Source organism: Mya arenaria, chromosome 10 (assembly GCF_026914265.1).
Source record: "Mya arenaria isolate MELC-2E11 chromosome 10, ASM2691426v1".
Lineage (NCBI taxonomy): Eukaryota > Metazoa > Mollusca > Bivalvia > Myida > Myidae > Mya > Mya arenaria.
Genome location: NC_069131.1, coordinates 48,368,245 through 48,389,621, shown reverse-complemented (window position 1 = coordinate 48,389,621; position 21,377 = coordinate 48,368,245). Strand labels below are relative to the sequence as shown.

General features: G+C 37.2%; 1 protein-coding gene across 3 annotated transcripts in view; it reads right to left on the bottom strand.

Moving 5' to 3' along the window:
- The window catches only part of LOC128205458 (pumilio homolog 1-like), a 32,423-nt gene that overhangs the window by 8,449 nt on the left and 2,597 nt on the right, over positions 1 to 21,377 (bottom strand). The window contains exons 4-21 of one of the 3 annotated variants that reach the window (XM_052907106.1): positions 20,470 to 20,599; positions 20,055 to 20,173; positions 18,463 to 18,635; positions 18,076 to 18,163; positions 17,025 to 17,186; positions 16,069 to 16,168; positions 14,710 to 14,784; positions 12,799 to 12,896; positions 11,617 to 11,713; positions 11,131 to 11,271; positions 9,106 to 9,219; positions 7,085 to 7,237; positions 6,632 to 6,787; positions 3,557 to 3,680; positions 3,249 to 3,389; positions 1,279 to 1,537; positions 839 to 976; positions 178 to 425 (exon numbers count right to left, since the gene is read on the bottom strand). In XM_052907106.1, coding sequence (XP_052763066.1) covers positions 178 to 425; positions 839 to 976; positions 1,279 to 1,537; positions 3,249 to 3,389; positions 3,557 to 3,680; positions 6,632 to 6,787; positions 7,085 to 7,237; positions 9,106 to 9,219; positions 11,131 to 11,271; positions 11,617 to 11,713; positions 12,799 to 12,896; positions 14,710 to 14,784; positions 16,069 to 16,168; positions 17,025 to 17,186; positions 18,076 to 18,163; positions 18,463 to 18,635; positions 20,055 to 20,173; positions 20,470 to 20,599 — 2,516 coding nt within the window. The remainder of the gene's footprint in view (positions 1 to 177; positions 426 to 838; positions 977 to 1,278; positions 1,538 to 3,248; positions 3,390 to 3,556; positions 3,681 to 6,631; positions 6,788 to 7,084; positions 7,238 to 9,105; positions 9,220 to 11,130; positions 11,272 to 11,616; positions 11,714 to 12,798; positions 12,897 to 14,709; positions 14,785 to 16,068; positions 16,169 to 17,024; positions 17,187 to 18,075; positions 18,164 to 18,462; positions 18,636 to 20,054; positions 20,174 to 20,469; positions 20,600 to 21,377) is intronic. The other 2 variants (XM_052907108.1, XM_052907107.1) reach the window with 2 other exon arrangements.

Below are 21,377 nucleotides of genomic sequence, written 5' to 3'. Positions count from 1 at the left end.
AATGTTCATTCAATATAATATATAGTGGAAAAAGGTGTTCTCGAATAGAACCAACTGCTGGCCAAAATCTTACAAGCTAAACCAGAACAATACTAAACCATTATCACATAATTAATATATAATTTTAGAGAGTTTTATTCCTTATCACAGGGATAGTGTTACAATACAACCCCATACCTGGCAAACTTGTGCTGACTGAGCAGGAGGACCTTGCCAACAAGTTCCCGGACTATCTTGCTCTTATCCTCGTGTTTCCCATGCTCCAACACGTGCTGGATGACATAGTTTCCGTACTGGTCCTGCACGAGGCGCTCCACATGTTCATGCAACTCGTCTAGTAGCGGGCATGTCTGGTCGGGCGTGCAATGTTCAAGAATACGCTGTATGACCCGACAGCCGTATGGGTGAGTCGAGAGAGTATACACCTGGTGGAAAGAAATCATCACCTTGATGCAAGAACTAAAAACATTTATTCTGGTTCGGGTAACTAGACCCTACTGACGAAATAGGTTCTGACCCTACTATTTTTATAGTCCCTTGTTTATATACTTTTCTTCAATGTGTTTGTGTGTTTTGATACTTTGTTGAAAGAGCTTAACACTGAAATGTCAGTTTTAGCTTCAATCTTTTTAGAATTTGAAATTTTCATTTAACATAAATTAGTGAAAGTGTACCAATTTGGACCTGTTCGAATAAAAACAACAACAATGATTAGAATGATTGGACTTGGAATTGTGCAGGTGGTGAAAATAAATGAGTGGCTTTTATCTCAGACACTATCCATGGCACAATAATTTATGCAATCCATCTGTATTCTACGATGAAAAGGTTTACCCACCTGGCCCTTGAAAGCATCAATGATAAACTGGAGATTAGGGGGGTCCACACATTCAATACACTTCTGTACCACATGGTTTCCGTTCTGGTCCTTGACACACTTCAGCACATGCCCATCCAGCTCCTTCACTATCTCCACCTGAAAACAGTTAATCAAAAAGTGTCAATTTTTTTATTTCATTGCATCAAGAATTAAACTGCGTTCAAAAGCAATATTTCAAATTCCATTACTGTAACAATAGAAGGGTCCAGTGCAAAATGGACAGAACTTGTTCTCTCTCTATTCAGAGTTATATGCTTTTAGCGCCTTAAAACCCAGCAAATGAGACTGCATGTGTATACAAGCTAATTTCAACCACTGTCAAAGGGATTAACTTCAAACAATTCCAAAATTGAGACACGTTTGGCGAATATCTCAAATATCAATAGCCCCATTCTTACCTGCATATCTGCGGGGATGGACTCCAATGCCTTCTGTATAACCCTACAACCATACATCTGAAGAGCCAGCTGCAGCACATGACCCCTTAATCTTTGAGCCAGCGTCTGTTTCTGTTCAGGTGTACCAAACTCAAAGAACTTTTGGATCACATAGTTTCCGAAAACGTCTGTCATAAGACTGTACGCAGCTGAGAGGATCTCATTGAACACCATGACCTTCTCCTGAGGTGTAGCTCGCTCCAGCTTCTGCTGGATAAACCTGAAAACAATGTTGAAATATATATATATCAATTAAAACGGATATATACAGTTTCAAATTTTCTTTACTATTGTGAATAAATATCATTTTTATAAACAAACATGCTTAAGGTGATGGGAGTATGCAGTCAGTAACAGGGTCTAACTCTTAAACTACATGTAAGCATACATTATTTGATTCTTGAGCTGGTCGTGAGAGAACTCAATGGTTCTGACAGTCTTAACCTTTTCATTCCGGACTTCAATATACTTTACTCAATGAAAATGAGCGATATCTTTTTTTTCAACAATGGCATCATTGAGTAGGTTGTATTCATTGTACACCCAGTGTACTCCCATAAGAGGTGTCAAATTACTGTAATCATCTGCCATATTGAATTCTTCATGAGTTTGCCTATCAACATACATAGATTATTCCAAAGTTCCAACAAAGTCGCTTGTCCGTTCCCTGTTATTCAAAGTCAAACCTTACCTTCATTTACTATTGACAACAATAAAATAATGATTTAACATTTAAAACGTATTTCAAAATATATTAAAACGTATTTCAAAATATATTTCAAAATATATTCCTTAAAATGAGATCAAAACATGAGTGAATGTTGGCACAAGAATCTTTTAAGGATCTGGGGAATACTTTAATAGAATACCTTGGTTCTAAACATTAACGCTGCTTAAGAGTGCTCTTGGACACTCTTAAAATTAAAGGAGAATCTATACAATAAACGCTCCTCCAATATTAATTGAAATGCAGTTAATGCTCAAAACGGGGTTATGGCTGGAAATTTATGATTTTAAGCCTCACAATCATTATGGAAACAAATCCATACCGGGCAGAAGAGGCCTACTTCAAAGTACTTGGCATACATGTAAAACTTGAGTTATACTAACTTCTTAAAATATAATGCATTTATGGAAAAAATTAATTACAGACAACAAGATTGTAACCATGTATTTGATAGCTGAAAATGCAAAAATATTAAATGACTGTTGAGTGCTAAAATATTTACTGTGATCTATTATCATCTCATATGGTAGAAATACCATGATTTCTGCACCTTTCTTTCAAATTAATCACGGTATCCTTTGTAAGAAACATTGTTTTCGATATTTATTCATCCTTTTCGGTCAATTACAACAATTGCATTAATTGTGGTACTGCTTTTTTGGGAGTAAGTGTGCATATGATCTTTAAGATAGACATCTGAGATTCATTCCTGATTTCAATATACAAAGTTAAATGAGATTGAACAATATCTTTTTCAAAAATGGCATCATTGCATACTAGCCAAGCTAGGTTGTATTCATTGTACACCTTGTGTACTCCCATAAGAGGTGTCAAATTACTGTAATCATCTGCCATATTCGTATTCTTCACCAATTAAGTTGCAATTAATTCAAAAATACTTCATTGTTCCTGCCCTATTTTAATCCCTACGTAGCACCAAGCTGGCACTGAAAACTCCACTACATGATAGTCTTTAAGTGGGAGACTTGGAATTGGTTGTTTCTTATCCAAATATAGCCCTACTCCCCTGACCCAACTAGTTGCAATTTAAACCCTACCTAAAGAGAACCTTGGTGATCCTATTTAAAATCCACAAATGGTTTAGGAAGTATTTTAGCTGAAGAATACTAGTTGGTTGTTTCTGTTTCCATACACAAAGCCCAACTCCTCTCACCAACAAAACTTCTTGCAAATGAGACCCTACCTAGAGCCATGCTGGTCCTGTGAAAACTCAACAACATGGTTTAAGAGGTCTTTCAGCTGGAGGCTTGGAATTCTGTTGTTTCTGAAGTCCTCCAGCAGCCTAGACCGCCCAGTCGCCTCCTTCGACATGCTTGTGGTCACTCTGCAAGCAAGACAGATGTACAATTATTTGGATACATGGATTTAGTTCTGTCTCACATTTCATCAAATTGTTTCATGGGGTCAGACAGATTTCAGATACTATGGTATTTGTGAGCAAATAACTGCTTTCTTACAATCATATAACATTAAAGTCAGGTCTACACCTACCTGCGTGACTGCATTCCAGGAAACAAGGAACCAAACATACTGTTGGCACCCACCGACCCACTCCGGAACTTTGCTGCCTCTGCCCCAGGGGCTGCATTGTACAACCGACCTCCATTACCCAGCCCTGAATAAGAAAGAAGCCCCTTAGTTGGCAGTTTTTTAATCAATCATAGCCAGGATTGTAGACATTGTTTATACTAACATACAAAGTTGTCTAGCAATTTGCAAAAGAAATGGACTAAAACCACAGTTAGTTGGTATAACAATAAAATGTTTGCAGTAGATGTTAAATTCAGTGAAAAATGGCATCATTGCATACTAGCCAAGCTAGGTTGTATTCAGTGTACACCCAGTGTACTCCCATAAGAGGTGTCAAATTACTGTAATCATCTGCCATATGCATCTAAAACATTTACAATCAAGTAAATAAATACACACTAGCATTTTGAGGGATAGAAATGGGGCTAAGGGTGGGTGCTTACAGGAGGGAGGCAGGTTATAGACTGTCCTGGTTGTACAATACTTCAGGGGTCAGCAGGGGAGCCGAGACTACCCACGGAACCATAGTAATGGTTGATAAGGGTAAACTATGAGGTGGATGGAGGGATGGGTTTACCTGGGGCCAGCTCATATACTGTTTTGTCGTACAAGGGAGAACGGATTACCCAGAGAACTCTAGCCCTGGCTGATAGGAGTTATACACACAACAGGTATGGACTGGGACTTTCCTGGGAGAAGTGGTACAAGTCCCATGGCAAAGGCATAGAAGCCAAGACTAGCCAAGCCAAAGCCCATGGGAGCTGCTTAATGCTAAGTTTACACAGGGAACCATCAAGTGGAATCATATTTATATTGCAATAAGACATGTTCATAGGACATATGGCATCATTGCATACTAGCCAAGCTAGGTTGTATTCATTGTACACCCAGTGTACTCCCATAAGAGGTGTCAAATTACTGTAATCATCTGCCATTTTATGATAAAGAATATTATAGGCACAAACCTGCATTTTAGGGGATGAAATCAAAACCTTCTCTTAAAGCTTCACTTTTTCTTTTACAAAGACATGGACTATGAACTGTAAAAGGCCAGCAGGGGCCTTGGAAAGGGTTATGTAAATGGCAGCTAGGTGTTTCCGGCTAACCTAATGAAGCCAGCAAGGGAGCCTTGATCACCAAGGCTACTCTGGCACATGTTGATGAGGGTCGTGTATAAGGCAGTTTGGGTTAGGGCTGTCCAGGCATTACAAAGCCCATTGTTCAACACAGGAGCTGAGACTACACAGGGAACCACAGCACTGATGTTGATTGTAGTAACAGGTATGCCAGCATGGAAAATGGAGCTTATCAGAGAGGGGTGGGGTCATATATCTTGTCCAGGTTGTACAAGACCCATGGGACCAGTGTAATGCTAAGATTACACAAAACACCGTGGTAATTGTCGTGTGGAAACATGTATTTATATTTATGAAAATTTGCGATAAGACATGTTTACAGGAAATATGGCATCATTGCATACTAGCCAAGCTAGGTTGTATTCATTGTACACCCAGTGTACTCCCATAAGAGGTGTCAAATTACTGTAATCATTTGCCATTTTACATTAAAGAACATTAAAATCACAAACTTGAATTTTGAGGGAGGAACACAAAATAATATCGAACTGCTTCTTACTTGTATACAGTCATGGTCTATGAGTTGTACCAGGCCAGCAGGCAACCTTAGAAAAGGATCAAGTAAGTGGCAACTAGGTGTATTGGGCTTACCTAAGAGGGGCGGGGCAACAGATTGTCCAGGCTGCACAAGGTCCATGAAACCAGCAAGGGAGCCCTGATTACCAAAGCAACTATGGTACCTGTTGATGAGGGTGTGTTTAAGCAATTTGGGAATGGGGCTGTTCCAGGTAAGGGTTCATGTTTATATTTATGCCATTTTGCAATTAGACATGTTTACAGGAAATATGGCATCATTGCATACTAGCCAAGGTAGGTTGTATTCATTGTACACCTTGTGTACTCCCATAAGAGGTGTCAAATTACTGTAATCATCTGCCATTTTATAATAAAGAATATTATAGGCACAAACCTGAATTTTAAGGGATGAAATCAAAACTTTCTATTTATGCTTCACTATTTCTTTTACAAAGACATGGACTATGAACTGTAAAAGGCCAGCAGGGGCCTTGGAAAGGGTTAAGTAAATGGCAGCTAGGTGTTTTGGGCTTACCAAATGAAACCAGCAAGGGAGCCTTGATCACTAAGGCTACTCTGGCATATGTTGATGAGGGTCGTGTATAAGGCAGTTTGCTAAAGCTAAGATTACACGAAACACCGTGGTAATTGTCGTGGTAAATGTCATGTGGAAACATGTATTTATATTTATGAAAATTTGCGATAAGACATGTTTACAGGAAATATGGCATCATTGCATACTAGCCAAGCTAGGTTGTATTCATTGTACACCCAGTGTACTCCCATAAGAGGTGTCAAATTACTGTAATCATCTGCCATTTTACATTAAAGAACATTATAAACGCAAACTTTAATTTGGAGGAATGAACACTAAACAATCTCTAATTCCTCCTTTTTTACTAGCACAGAGACATGAGCACAGAGCTGTATAAAGCGACGGGGGACATTTGAGTCAAGTAAATGGCATTTACGTGTGTAAGCAGATCACAGACTGTCTAGGAAACCATGGCTTATGGAACCAGCAGGGGAGTCCAGATTACCAAGGAAACTAGGGTTTGGATTTAGAAAGTCGTGTACGAGGCAGTTATAGAGGAAAGGCTGTCAAGACTGTACAAGGCTTTTGGGCTGTAGTTACAGGCTTATGGGATCATGGATAAGGCAGCTATGGGACTGGGCTTACCTGAAAGGGGCGAGGTCACGGCAATCCTGGCTACACTAGGCCTATGGGACCAGCAGGGGAGTCCAGATTACTAAGGGAACAAAGGTTTGGTTTGATGAGGGTCGTTCACATGAAAGCTAGGGAAGATGGTCTCTCTAGACTGTACAAGGCTGTTGGGCTGTCATGATGAGATCATGGAAAACGCAGCCATGGGATGGGGCTTACCTGAGAGGGGTGGGGTCATGGACTGCCCAGGCTGCACAAGGCCCATGGGTCCAGCAGGAGAGCCCAGATTACCCAGGGAACCATAGTACTGGTTTATCGGGGTCATCTGACGTGCCTTGATATCAAATGAGTCGCGGCGTTGACCACTCCCCAGACCTGCAAATGGCAAAGATTTAGAAAAATTACCTACAATGAAAAGAGAGTCTGATAATAATCATATGCATGTATTAACTCTTAATTCTGAAATGTTCTAGAAGAAAAAGGGATCTCTATTCACTAACATTATAGTTTGCCTTGCATTTTTGAATAAAGTGACTATTTACTATTTAAAAAGAAAAGTTCTTCTGCAATATACATAATGACCTCAACATAATTATAGAACACATAATTTAACTAAGGGTTTTATAACACAAAGTACATTTCACCCCCTTCCTTGTCTCCCATTACACTCACCAAAAGACTGGTCAGATCCCACACTCTGCATGCTAGAGCCCAGACTGCCAAGCCCACTGTTGCCATAGTTACTCTGCTGAGTGAGCCCTGAGCTGATCGGGGTGAAAAGACTGGAGGACACCTGGGTGTAACCCCCGGACTGGCTGTTGTAACCTGGGGTAAGATATAAGTCAATTATTTTCAAAGTCCCCCAAGACTGGAGTGTTATCCCTAGTCAAATCAATCTGACTCCTGAGTGCAGCCCCCGAACTATATGTTATATCCTTGTGGTGGGCAAAGGTGAGATTAATTATCAATTGGTCTTAGACCAGAGTGTGTTCCCTTGTGGTTTGCAATGTTATTTATTTTTAAAAGCTCTAAGGCCTGAGTGCAGACCCCAGAATGACTGTTGCAACCTTAAGGTAGGCAAAAGTAAAATTTATTTTCAATTGCTCTGAGGCTGAAGTGTAACTCCACAGACTGACTTTTGTTACCAGAGAAACTCAAATACTCATTGCTGTAGGTAAAGGTGACGTTTTTTACATCATAAAATACATGTGTTCATGATGCTAATACTAACTCTCAAGCTTGTAGCTTTATACATTCACTGGTAAACATCCAAGTGTGGAAGGCAGACAATGTAACTACTACTCACATCAAATCAACTGGTGAACTCCATGTCTCTTACAAAACATCATTATATCATTCATGCATTGCAGATTTATATATTTATTATGTTAGTATTCCATGCATTTTTTGTAATACAACAATGTTAGTGGAAAGTTTTGAGTGATAACATGCACAAATTTACTACAGTAAGGACTGGTTAAACAATTCCATTGATCGCAATAGTACATGGTCCCAAAGCTATTATTAAACCTTTCCATTTGAAGTTCCAGGTAAGTACAGGGTTCCCACAAACCATAGAAAAATTAAATTCCCGGATATTTCCCTCACCAAAATGCAATTTTTCCTTTCGGCACTCACCATTCATTACCATTAGCCATATTTCCTTCTTTCTGCTATTTTACAACTTGTATCCATAGTCCTTCATCTCTGGATCCAAATTTACTGGGCTTTTCCCTGACTTTTGCCTACTTCCCAAAATTCACTGACCATTTCCTGATCTTGAAAAAAAAATCATTCTCCCTTGCTTTTCCATTACCGTGGAAACCCTGGTGTGGTTGAACTTGCATTCTGGAATTTTTAGGCTACTTCTTAATTTACTTACTTCATCACTTTTAAAGGATGTTTCCGGACCTGCAGAATGAGTTCACTGCAAGTGTTGATTCACCCCTGGGGTTTTGGGAATAATTCGATTACTTACCCAGCCAAGAATTATGGTCAACTCAAGGGCTTCACAGGCATGTTTTGAAGTTAATCAAGTACTTAGCACTCATGAGTCACATTTGATTAACACCAAACTATTTTGCCAGTTTATTGTCCAAGGGTAAACGATAGAAGTACAGGGGCCGATAAAGCATCTTAAAGTTTTGAAAATATTCCCAGCTGAATATAAAGAAAAACACTTCATATGCAGCATTTCATAGTAAACTAACACTAAGTGTGACCTTGAACTTGAACTGAGGTAGGGACATGGGTCTTGCACGCTACATGTCATCGTTGTATGTCAAACACATGTGGCGTGTGATTTTAAAATCAGTCCATACAAAAGAATGTTACAGTCACTGACAGACAGAGTTATTTTAATACCTTCAGATTCAACTTATTATGGCATATGATTAAATTTTGTTGGAAAATAGAAGGTAATTGAAATATTTGTTGTTAAAATTTCAGTAAGAGGCTTTATGTATTTGGCCACTGGGCATTATTTAGTAAAAAAGGTATTGACAGTGTTACCCAGAGTTTTGTGGTCAATTGAAGGACTAACCAAGTATGTATTCAGCTTGATTCAGGTACATACCAATTTGAAAATGTGGTCAAGTCAAGGACTTAACACATTTTATGGTTATTTCAAACACTTACCCAGGGAGTTGTAGGGTTTGGCTATTACTGCTGGCAAATATGGGTGGGGTGCTTACCCAGTGAGTTTTGTTGGGTGTTGCTGTTACTGCTGGAGAAGATGGGTGGGGTGGCAGCCAGCTGTTGGGGCTGGGTGGTCAGTAGGCGCAGCGGATTACCACCAAGATTGCCCCCTATATCACCAACACAGAACAACCAGGTTAGTATATAAACACAACCCTGGAATCAATCTTCTATCTGAACAATGGTTCAATCAATGTTATGGATCTCAAAACTCTTCAGCTACAACTTTTATGAGAATTTCATATGATCATTCTTTTAGTGATGGGACACTTTGTTTGTCTCTGCAATTTCAAGAGCACTGCAGACAAAAAATGTATTTGTGTCTCTGAGTTTATTGAGGGGCATATCAAAAAAAATGTCAACATGTACTCCTTAGTGCAATTCAATTATGTAACAATCTGAAATTATAATTTGTGAAAATTTAGTGACCTAGTCTTTTTTCATGTAAAAACATACAACAGACACACTAAAAACTGTACAGTTTAACTGCAGTAGCAACATACGGCTAAACACAAATCAAAACTACCCAAGATAACTTAAATGATTTAAACACAATTATTCATCTTATAAAATTAGCTCTTTTATGAGTTTGATGAAGGTCTCAATTGGTTGCCAAATTTGAACAGCAGATTCCAGAATTGTTTTTTTTCTTTTAACCTGGTTGAGGTATCCGTTAATAATATGGTTACAACCAACTGAGGTTAGTATGAAGATACTGTGAGGATAACAATGCCCAAAAGCCAAAAAAGAGGGTAGAACACCATGCAAAAAATAACAACTTTTGTTTTAAAGTCTTAATTATTTATAAATCTACGACAACCAACTTAGGCCAACAAAAAAGTTTTGGTCCAGAACTCAAACATCATTGGGTGGGTTTTCAAGCTTTCAGCATTTTTAGGTATTTAAACATTTAGAGCTATCACAGAAGTGATGGAAACACCCCAGATGCTGCCTGGTCAAAAGAATGGTATTTTTGATGCAGTATTTTCACTAAGTCAAAGGCCCTTGCTCTTGTCATGTAGCATTCTGTACGAGATGATGCTTCAATAAAATCACCTAAATATGTTATCTATCACTCATGGCTGCAATACGGCCCCATTCACCAAGCTGCCAATTATATTGTTACTGTATATTTCACCCAATTTTGTATATCTTCCCCCATTTTACTGTCAAAGTACTAATCAGGTTGTCCCTACTTATGTATAAAGAAATTTGATGAAAATCAGACAAAAACTAGCCAACAATGATGGGGGTTTTGCCAGCAAAATGATTATGCAACCATTAACTTGAAAAAGGATTATCTGTGTTTCTTTGAAATTCCCTATTTCTTGGCTATGACCCAAATCCCATAGAGCCAGTAGAAAGCCCTAGTTTTTAGCGCTATATTATGCAAAACCCAAACATTCTGTTTTCTGGATATCAAACTCAAACTCCTAACGATAAATGATAATCTACGAAACTTTTATCATTTTATCTATGTCCTAAAATCATAAATTATCACATGCAACCTTAGAGGCCTAGTTTGGGTTTATATTTTTAACATATTCTGAGAACATAAAGAATTATATATGAAATTTTTAGCATGGAAATGAGAAATTAAACCATATCTAAGATTCAAACACTGCAAGGAAGTCAAATCTCCTGATATACACAATAAAACAGTTATACACCATAATCCTTTTAAGGCGCACAATATAGGCTGATGCCATTTTTGCATGGCATCATCATGTTTAACTCATTTGACTTAAAATGATAAAAACAAAAAAAAGCATATGATTTGTGTATATATAAAACACTCTTAGCCTTTTTAAATGTTTTTTAAATTAATCACTATGTAGCCACAAATTCCCTAAAATATTGCTAATATTTATAAATCTCTTCACAAATCACACACTGTTTTTGTTAAATCAATTAAGACAAATGAGTAAAACATGAAAGTGCATTCAAATAAAACATTTCTTTTTCCATCAACCTATATTGTGCACCTTTAATAAATGCAACAAACAGCACACGACACCTACCTTGTTGGTTGCCTGCTGAGACGAGAACCGGTGCAGGGGATACCAGACGCATTGAGGCCCCGGGCATACCCCGGGGATTCCCCATAACCAGTTGACCATTCTGGTCATAATAGGCTGGCGCTAGGATCTGGTACTGGGCTCCTACAGAAAAATATTAACATTTGAAATAAACTCCGGTATGAGCTATGCAAATTCTGCACCGAAATCATTTTGTGGCCTAAATTTTACTGAGATTCTCTCATCAAGATCTTATGACCAATCGGGCCTTTTTTGGTATTTGTATTAGAACAAGTAATTGCTAAAATATTTGGGGAAAAAATAAACACTAAAATCATTCAATTGGGAATTATATTTTCAGGAGTACAGTCAACACTGAAAGTTCTGATTGATAATTTAAGGACTGTTCCATCAAGAATGGGTCATAATATTCTTATCCTTAGGATGCCTAGAAAAAACCTGCATATGGAAGTTTTCTCCATACCATACCTTGTGTCGAAAGCTGTGGGGGCATCTGATTCTGTCCTGAGTCACTCTGGCCTGAAGGGGTCAGTCGACCAGAACCTCCCCGCATACCAGCCATACCCTGTTAAATGTCAAGGAAACCATAGAAAAACATTGTTTTGCAATGTCTTACTGATAATAATGCAGGTGCATGACATGTGTAATCGTCTTATTTCCATTATATATTTCAGGCTAAGTATTGAAACTTTTTGCTACTGAGCTTGTTTCTGCAGTTTTTCGCATAAATATTCATATGGAACATGTTGGACATTTGTAATATGACACACTTAATAAACATATGAAAGAAACTTGTCTATGGTCTTTTATCCAGAATGGGCAGAAAAGACCTGGTTTTCTAATTTAATTAATTCTAATTTTAAGGTCAATGAATTGAATTGCAAAGAAAAGCTTTACAAAGAATCATGCTACATTTTTCTTTCATACATAACCATTACCAATGACTATATTCGGAGGCCATAAAAAATGCCTCAAGCATATGTTCAACCTATGAAATCCAACTGACAAGCAAACCCCTGCATCACAACACTACCACAGTCTACTTTATTTTTATACACAGGGCTTCCATTAAGAATTTGAAAATCACAACACTACCACAGTCTACTTTATTTATATACACAGGGCTTCCATTAAGAATTTGAAAATGGAAGTATAAACTTCCTGTCCATCAATTTTGGAAGTTTTACACTGAAATGTGGAAGTTAAAATCTCCCAAATACATTATCTTTTTCCACTATTTTTCAATTAGAATGTTGAAAATCAAGTAATTTGTAACTTTTAACTTGCCAAATTCAAAGACTTATATTATAATAAATCATTTTATCTTAAGACTGATTGAAATTGTGACCGTAAAAGTAATACTTTTATTACTTTCTATCAATGCTACCTTAGGGTATTCAGCAGAAACTGATGTATTGCGCCCGCCTGCCCAACAACATCCCCATTTTAATAACATTGTTTTCAACCAAACTGATGTATGGCGCCCTCCCGCCCAACAACATCCCCATTTTAATAACATTGTTTTCAACCAAACTGATGTATGGCGCCCTCCCGCCCAACAACATCCCCATTTTAATATCATTGTTTTCAACCATTGTTTTCGTTGAAAACTTAGCGAAAACCTGGTTAAACCCACCAGTCACACATTACCTGTGGAGTCTGTTGTCCCTGGGTTGGTATGATATTTGCTGGGTAGATTCCCCAGGGTGTCTGTACACTGTAGTATTGTGGGTGGATCACTGTGGGACCTGCAGATGGACATCCAGACCACTGTTAATATTTCACCTACATACCTGAGCATTTTTATTGGGTGTGCTGACTATTTTACCTTGATTATATTTCAAAACACGTAAAGGAATATATATATAAAATTCTACATGATATGTGCTAAGTGTATTATTCTTAATATTTTTCAGGCAGACAATGACATTTCATTATATTTTTTCTGTAAATAATCTTAATCATTTTTCCCCCTCCAAATCCTGACAATGACATCCACAATCATAACATAATATCAGTAACTAAGATATAATGCTAACAATGACAAACCATTAAAAGAAAATTGTTGATAGGGTTACCATGGTTATTAAGCTACAACACATCACTATGGTGACAAGGCAGGGAAGTGTGTGAGGTGACAGGAGAAATGTGAAAATGATGGAGCACCCAACATTTAAAAAAAAATATGGAGCACTCAATAGTTATCATTGTTACAATCTATGATTCATTTTTTTCCCCAATAATCACAATGGCAAGTGTTTGCATTATGATCTTCATATTTCTTGAATGTTTAAAAGCACATCTTTCATGGTTCTACCAGATAAAATACACATCCTATTTAGGTGTGTATCTCTTGTCAAGTTTAACTTACTTGCTTGCTACAACCATGCTGTCCTTCATACCAAAATGTGAAACAACACTCCTGGCACCAAAATGTTATCTTTTCTGTAATATGCTAGATAGAACAGCAGCGAAGCAGACAGAAAACCAACTGAAGAATGGCAACATGCACTGAATTTCCATCATCACAGATCTTGTTCCTAAGAACACATTGCAACTTCTCCCTTCAGCTGTCACCATAGCAACATATGTGTATGCTTCCACCATAGAACACTACAGTAATCCATCTCCATAGTAACTAGGTAGTCAGGGATAGGGTACAGGCTTGAAAGTTTTTGAATTTGGTACCATTTAAATTGTTGAGCCAAACAAAAATATTGTTGTGATTCCAGTTACTGTTATTAACCGACACTGTTTACGTTTGAAAAAAATGCCAGTCATTTGGACCGACTGCAAAATGACAGTCAAATAGGAAAATGCTCATTTTGACGAATTACTTAAAAAAATTTTTTACATGACATGTGATGATGTGTAGGACCTCAAAATATCAACATTTTGGTACTAAATAAGTGTAACATCGTCAGATAAAAAATAATGACTCATGAAATAATATTTAAAATGCTCCCGTGTGCCAGCATATAGTTTGCACTCAAAACTTAATTCAAATGTGTTTAAAAACAAATAATTTTGGGTACAAAACACGCTGTCACTTATAATGACTTATTTCCTTCAACATTGGGAACTGTCATGTGTCTTCATCTATAGCTACTTAATGTTTGTCAGATGCCTCAACCCATTACCATTCTACTCAGCTCAGGTAAAAATTTACTGGTCAGGACCAATGGTTTACTTGATGTCATCCCTAATGATATTTGTACACAACAAGATAAGATCCCAAAATAAAATAGTTCCCCACAAACCTAGCCTGTCGCTTTTTCAGCATGTTTCAGGAACCACAACATTATTAATGAAATTTAAATATTTATGAAAAGAAGTCTCAGAAAACCATATGCCTAGTACAAAATATTTTAAATGAGTTTTTTTTAAACAGAAGTCTTGAAGTCTGACATTCTTAACTAGATTTTCAAAAATATCTGATAAATATGGAATGTCATTGTGACGCTAAACCAAGAGCGTCACTGTTTCAATCTGAAGCCTGACCCGCTCCCCCATGCGCTCTAGAGTAAGATACATGTGCGCTACTCTTGCTAGACATCTAACCTGCCAGCTGTAAACCGACGGTGTACGGGTCCTGGCTTAGAACATACGGTTGTGGCGTAAGACCCCCGTTCATTCCTACACACCAGCAAGAAAAACAATAGGCAAAATAAACGTACACTGTAAGCCATGCAAAAATATCCTCAGTCAAAATAAACAAATAAAATGTCAAACTGAACATCAATATACTGGATATTTTGTCCTTTAAGAATTACATCAATGCATGCCACAGTAATTAGATAATGAAAAAATATTAATAAGAACAATATCCACCAGAACTATCCAATTTAAAAGTCCTTGAAGTTTTATATCCTTTTTCGAGATAAACAGACATGCTAGTTTTAAGCATGATTATAAAAAAAATAAACAGCAACCCACAAATCTTAGTGCAACTTATCCAACGTGGTTCAAAAATATAAGAAAGCTCACAAAAAAGCACCACAATTGGATGCTAATGTTTGTCCATTATTTTTTACCTGTTACGGGCATAACGCAACAAAATTTATTAATTGTAAGTTACGGGCATATATTGTCACCGGTAAAATATGTGTCTACTAAGCTAATGCTCGTTTCTTGACATAGCATAAGCATCAACAACAAAGCTGTGATCACAACTTTTTCTTTCAAATCAAAGAGATGAGTTAAAGAAAGAACCTGCCCAGTAATAACACAGAAACTTCCAAATCTGATAATTTGACGAGAAATTTCTCAAGAGATATGTTTTGAAATATCAATCATTTAATTCTGTTGAAATCTGTTTTTGCTTGTTTGGTAATAAATAATATTCCCGTTTAAAAAAAAATATTACGCTGAATACTTTCCCTTCAAAATATTGCAATAAACAATGTCAATCCATTAAAAAAATTGCAAAAAAACAATGCACCATTAAAATTCAGCACAATCATAGAATATGGAATTATATAAATAGATGAATGTGATCTGATTGTGATCTGGGAAAAATAAACTATAAACTTAAGGGTTAAAAATTTAATCAGATTGTTTTAAAGAAAATTACATATCTGCAGTCCGTGTGAGAGCATGAATTGTATGAACAAAAAAAATAAACCCTGAGAACATGTATATACAATTTTCCCCATATTTTTATTTTATAATTCAATAACCAGACAGCCCAGACAAGTGATCCTAAGTTTTATCACATTCCCTTATTTTACTATGATACGAAATAAGCAAAAAAGATTTTTTACATGACCTTAGCTACATGTATTAACTAAAACAATGTCAAACATAATACACAGCCTGCAGATATGAGGATTGGAAGTTTTTTGGGGGATGATGTTAGCCAGAAGACAACATGTGGGGGTTTGGCGAATACACGGGAAGGGTGGGGGACAGGGTACATACCCAGTTGTTGCTGTTGTTGTTGAGTGGCTAGGGCATACTGCTGCTGTGTCAGCACTGCTATTGGTTGCTGCTGCTGTTGTTGCTGCTGTTGCTGACGCATCTGGGTGTGAAAACATTTAGATCCTTGCAAATTAAGGGAATGAATGCTTTAATCGCAGTATAACCTCCAAATTTTCAGCTGGGGCTCCTATTATGTACATGGTTACAAATTGCCAGAAACCAGAAATTTTATAGGGTACCGAAATAATACTTAATACGCTTGGGAGTTTATCTAGGGGGTCCAAGGGATGCAAAGAAAGTTGAAAATTGGTCCCCAGCCTGAATATTTCCCAAATGACTCAAGTTTTCTATTGCAGGATTTATGAAATCCATGCTTCGGTCATTTACAACAGGTTGAAAATTACAACCAACCTAGAATGTGCCTAGTTTTTCCAGTTTGAGGTGACAGTTCTGGCTTTGTGAAGTCAAAAATCATACAAAACACTGATAGAAAGTTAAGTTTAAAGGGTTTTAATGAGAAAATGGCATCATTGCATACTAGCCAAGCTAGGTTGTATTCATTGTACACCCAGTGTACTCCCATAAGAGGTGTCAAATTACTGTAATCATCTGCCATATTCTCCAATATTTTGAATTCTGGTTGTGAATTTACATTTTATGGCATTTGCCAGTTGGGCGCACAGCTTTTGCGATTTATACGCTACAAGAGGGTGCTAAGTAAGGTCTGAACTCCTTTGTGCTAAAGACATGTCCTTAAAGAGTAACTTTAGGGTTCGATGTTTCTACCATCAATAACTCCTAAATTTATGCTAAAAATCCCCAAAAACTTGGGGAAGACTGGAACAAAATCTTTGGTCTGGTCAAAGATATCCGAAACATAGGTTTTGGTCAATACCTATCCAAGAAAACCATGGGCTCACACAAAACACATAAAAGGAAAGGGTCATGGAGCCTACCTGTTGTTGAAAGTCCATGTTGTAGTTGGGCGAGTCCATGGAAGGGATCTGTGCCAGCTGGTTGGCGTAATCAAACTGGGACGGGTCCAGACCCATGGCCTCACTGATACCCAGCTGTGACGGGTCCAACTGGAATCCTCCCATCTGCTGCTGCATCATGGCCTAAAACACAAACACAGTATTGACCAGACTTTCACTAGTTATGCATATACATATGACCAGTGTTAGACCTACAAATGTTAGTTGTCCTCCACGCTCCGTGCTATATACTTTCAACTGTTTGGCTTCTAATCATAACTTATTATTAAGCTTAAAGGTTGAACAGCGATTCCAGCATCTTTCAAGAATATTTATACGTCCAAATAGCACTTATTGTTACTGCCTTCCATCAAATTGAACTAGGAGTCCAAAAAACTCATCCTCGGCAACCTATATGATATGGATTGATAACCTTGGCAAATTGGCTAAGGAAACTTTGTTAATCTTGAATATTCATAAGCATTTTTCGACCAATGAAATAGCCAACAACAAATAGGAAAGAATCTCCTTTGTGAAGAGCTATCGGCATATTTATTAATATCCTGCCTGTGATCTCATTGGATTATTTCGAACCGAGATTACATCCGTAACTTCACGGCAATTTCTGCTCCGCATTAGGTGTGTCTCATGCGCCCAATCAAGCAGCTGGATTTCACCTTATTAATTATTCATGAGTACGAGATCTTTACAGCTGATTTGCCAAGAGTATCATATAGGTTATGATACGCTGGTGTGCCGAGGATAAAAACCCTGACAACCTCAATCATTTAGCAGTTCAGGGCCCAATTTCAAAAATTTTTAACTAGTGTTTTAAAAATGCATGCATACCGGTTAGTTCTTTCTTGCTAAACTCCTACACAAAAGGTCGACTGGTTCATGCATATGAAATGCAAATTTATTGTACAAAAACATGAGTGCAAATTTTTTCAAATGATGTCCTAAGGTGGTGCATGTTTAAATGAAATAGCCCAAGATTCATTTATAAACCCCGTATATCAAAGATCTCAGTAACCTGTTGTTCAAGAAAATCAGACTCCTTGCCCATTTGTGGAGATTTATCCTCAAGTGTTGGGGAGTTCTGGTGACTGCCTGTACGACGGCTGAAAAATACAATATCACTTGTTGTTTAAATGTTAGTGTCAAGTTATCAGAATAAGCATTAGAAGTGCATGTTTTTATCAAATTTAATTAAAACAACAATGATTTGATCATTTTCCACACAACACCATTACCTATTTAAGGTAATAAACTTTCCTATATATATTATAAAATGAAAATTAATTTTGAAAAAAAAATCAAAAGTCAAAATGCTCAACTCAATTTCAACTTTGGATATCATAGGTTAACAAACTCGAAACAACCTTATAAGGGAATATGGCTACACGATCATACCACGTACCCATATACGACTTGATCATCCTTGATCCCGTTCTGCATAATCCCGTTGGGTTGAAGCCCTCCATCCTGGGAACCGTCCCCGGGATCACCGTTGTCCACTTTCTCAAATGGGGATGGAGTCTTCTCCTTGTCCATTTCATTTCCGTCACCCTGACCAACCTTCATTTTATGCATCTGTTGTCGAAAAAAAAATAGTGAGCTATTTCCTACTTTTTATCCTTTATTTAACGAGAGATAACTAAATTGAAATCAAAGCAGATTTACATACTGCGCATACGAAGATAAGCTACTGTAAAATCATTTATATTCGTTGGCATGAACTTTCGTGGTTTGCCGAAAAATAACAATTTCGTGGGTACTTGAATTCGAAAACTGCGATCATTCTAGATCGTCTGCATTATCTCCACGCGCTGGCCCGTGATTTCCATCTTCTACGTCACTCGGTTTATGACACTCGCTAAAGTGCAGTACGACATGCCAATTTGTGCATATACCCATGTAAATTATCGATTTAATTGGAAATCAAGGTCATAAAAGAAGACGTACCCTGATCATAAATACAGATATGCGAAGCCATTGAATGCCATTTAAGAATTTTGCAAACTGTGAAAACACCGAGAATGTCCGTAATTGATGTCTACAATTTCAATCACTTTTGAATATCATCTCATTTCAATATTTATTCACATGTTTTTGTTTAATCGTTAATAAGTATATTGAACGCGTTGTTTTGTACATTGTCCCATTAGGTGCTCAGTAACCTCCAATGTAATCGATTCATTATTTCATTAAAGAAAAACATCGAGAACCGACACTCATCACTTACATCTTTTAAACATGGGAGATTTTCATGGACAGAACATGTTTAGGCACGTGCTTCAGTCATTTAGTTCATAAAAACACATTAAAATGATTTGGTTTATTATTTGTTAAAGGCTGATATAATATATTTAAGAAACAATGATAGTAAGATATACAGTGAGATGGATATTTACGCTGTATACTGCGGCCTCTGTAACGAATAAATTAGACTATGTACATAACAAGATTAGTGAAAAAGTGAATAAAGGGTTTATATTTTGTGGGATCTTGAATTCGTGGATCACCCAACCCACGAAAACCACGAACATTAATGCCCCACGAACATTAATGATTTCACAGTATGTAAAGGCAGGGAAGATACACGTAGCTCTTTTTAAAACAAGTCTGTAGCATTCTCACTTCAGAAGAATACAGTCTATTTTTATGAATGTAGAAGTATGAATTACAATGGATAGTGACATCTATTTTCTTGAAAATGTGGAAAAATTGATTATAAATAAAGACTTAGAAAGGCTTGACAACAGATTTCTTGATCAAACAAAATGTCCCTTCAAAAGTTAACGTAATTAAAAAATGTTGGATGAACCAGCACAAATTCGTACACTTAAGCTTGGCAACAAAAAAATCAACAAGCCCTCCTATATAAAATTACTTATTTGAGCAAGACCTTAAAATCATTTTACACAAGCAGAGCTTGCAGGCTTGTGATAATGTCGACCACTGCCTTATATCAAGCTGTATAAAATTTAGAGTAAGGCACTGGAATGTTACCTGGTATGGGTTGCTGAGCTGGTGTCTCATGGGGAGAGTCTTACCAGGGCCCACACTGGGTGATCCCCCTCCCAGCACGTACTCCACCATGTTGACACCCAACGATCCCCCGCCTCCTTCTACGAATGGTATTGAAAATTACATCATAGTTATAATGTCTGGCTACTGCAATCAAAAATTCATTAAAGTGGTCCCAACTGATTACTTAGCTGACTGCACTGGTACTCTCATAGAAATATTGTAACTCAATGTATAAAATCTATAGAATTTGGAGGAAGTTCCAGTCAAATTAATAAAATTATTCCGCAAAAAGTATTCGACATCTGAATAAATTTTGATTTTTTCTTGCAACCATCAGTAGCCGTTCTACATTTTTAACCCAACATTAAGGTCAAAGAGTTCTGTTATAACATACCCGAGTGTGCATTGTTCCAGGTGTGTTCTTCACGTGGTCGGTTCCACAGGTTATTCTGGAACATTGCCGCCTGGTTTCCGTCCTGTTTCCCGTCTCCACCAGGGCCCAGCTCCCACATCTTCTTGTGGCCCTGTCATACAAAAATTTACTAACATAAAAGATTTGATTATTGTTCAGGGCTTTTTTATTACAGGTAACTGTCAAATTCAAATCCATAAAGTATTTATATTAAAACCTACATTTCCAGCCAATAAAATCACCTATTGAGCCCCAATATGTACCACGCTCAAAAATAAGATTGGTTTCACAACTTAACACACATAATGTCATAATTTGGTTACCTACCTCCAGAAAACCTGCTAATACCCAAGTCGGTTGAAATGCATTGTGTAAAATCTTAATGACTTAGGGCTTGTTCTTATGTTCTTCTAAATCATTGAAACTATATGTTCTTATTATTACCTGAATGTAAAAGAAATTCAATGAATGTTATATAAAAACAATTGTAAGACGCTTTACGCTTTTCCTAACAAGCAGCCTATAAATAGAATTATTCCATTAAATGATCACTATATCCCAAACTTTTAAACCTTAAATTTACGGTAATTAATATTTTGACCTTTTCCTACTACTAAACATGAAAATTATCATTTTCATTATGGTGTAAGGTGCGAGGCCAAAGAAGCAACAGATCCCTTGTGCAGTCATCGAAATTAGACTTTTGGTTGAACAAGCCCGAATTCTTATACTATTGCATGAAATCATATTTATGAACAAGCCCTGCTATATAAAATTCATAATTTGAGCAAGCCCGGAAGACATTTTACCAGTGCAGGGCTTGCGGGCTTGTGCTAATTTCGACCACTGCTTCAGAAAAAAACATGCTCGACCCTGAAGGAGTCGACTGA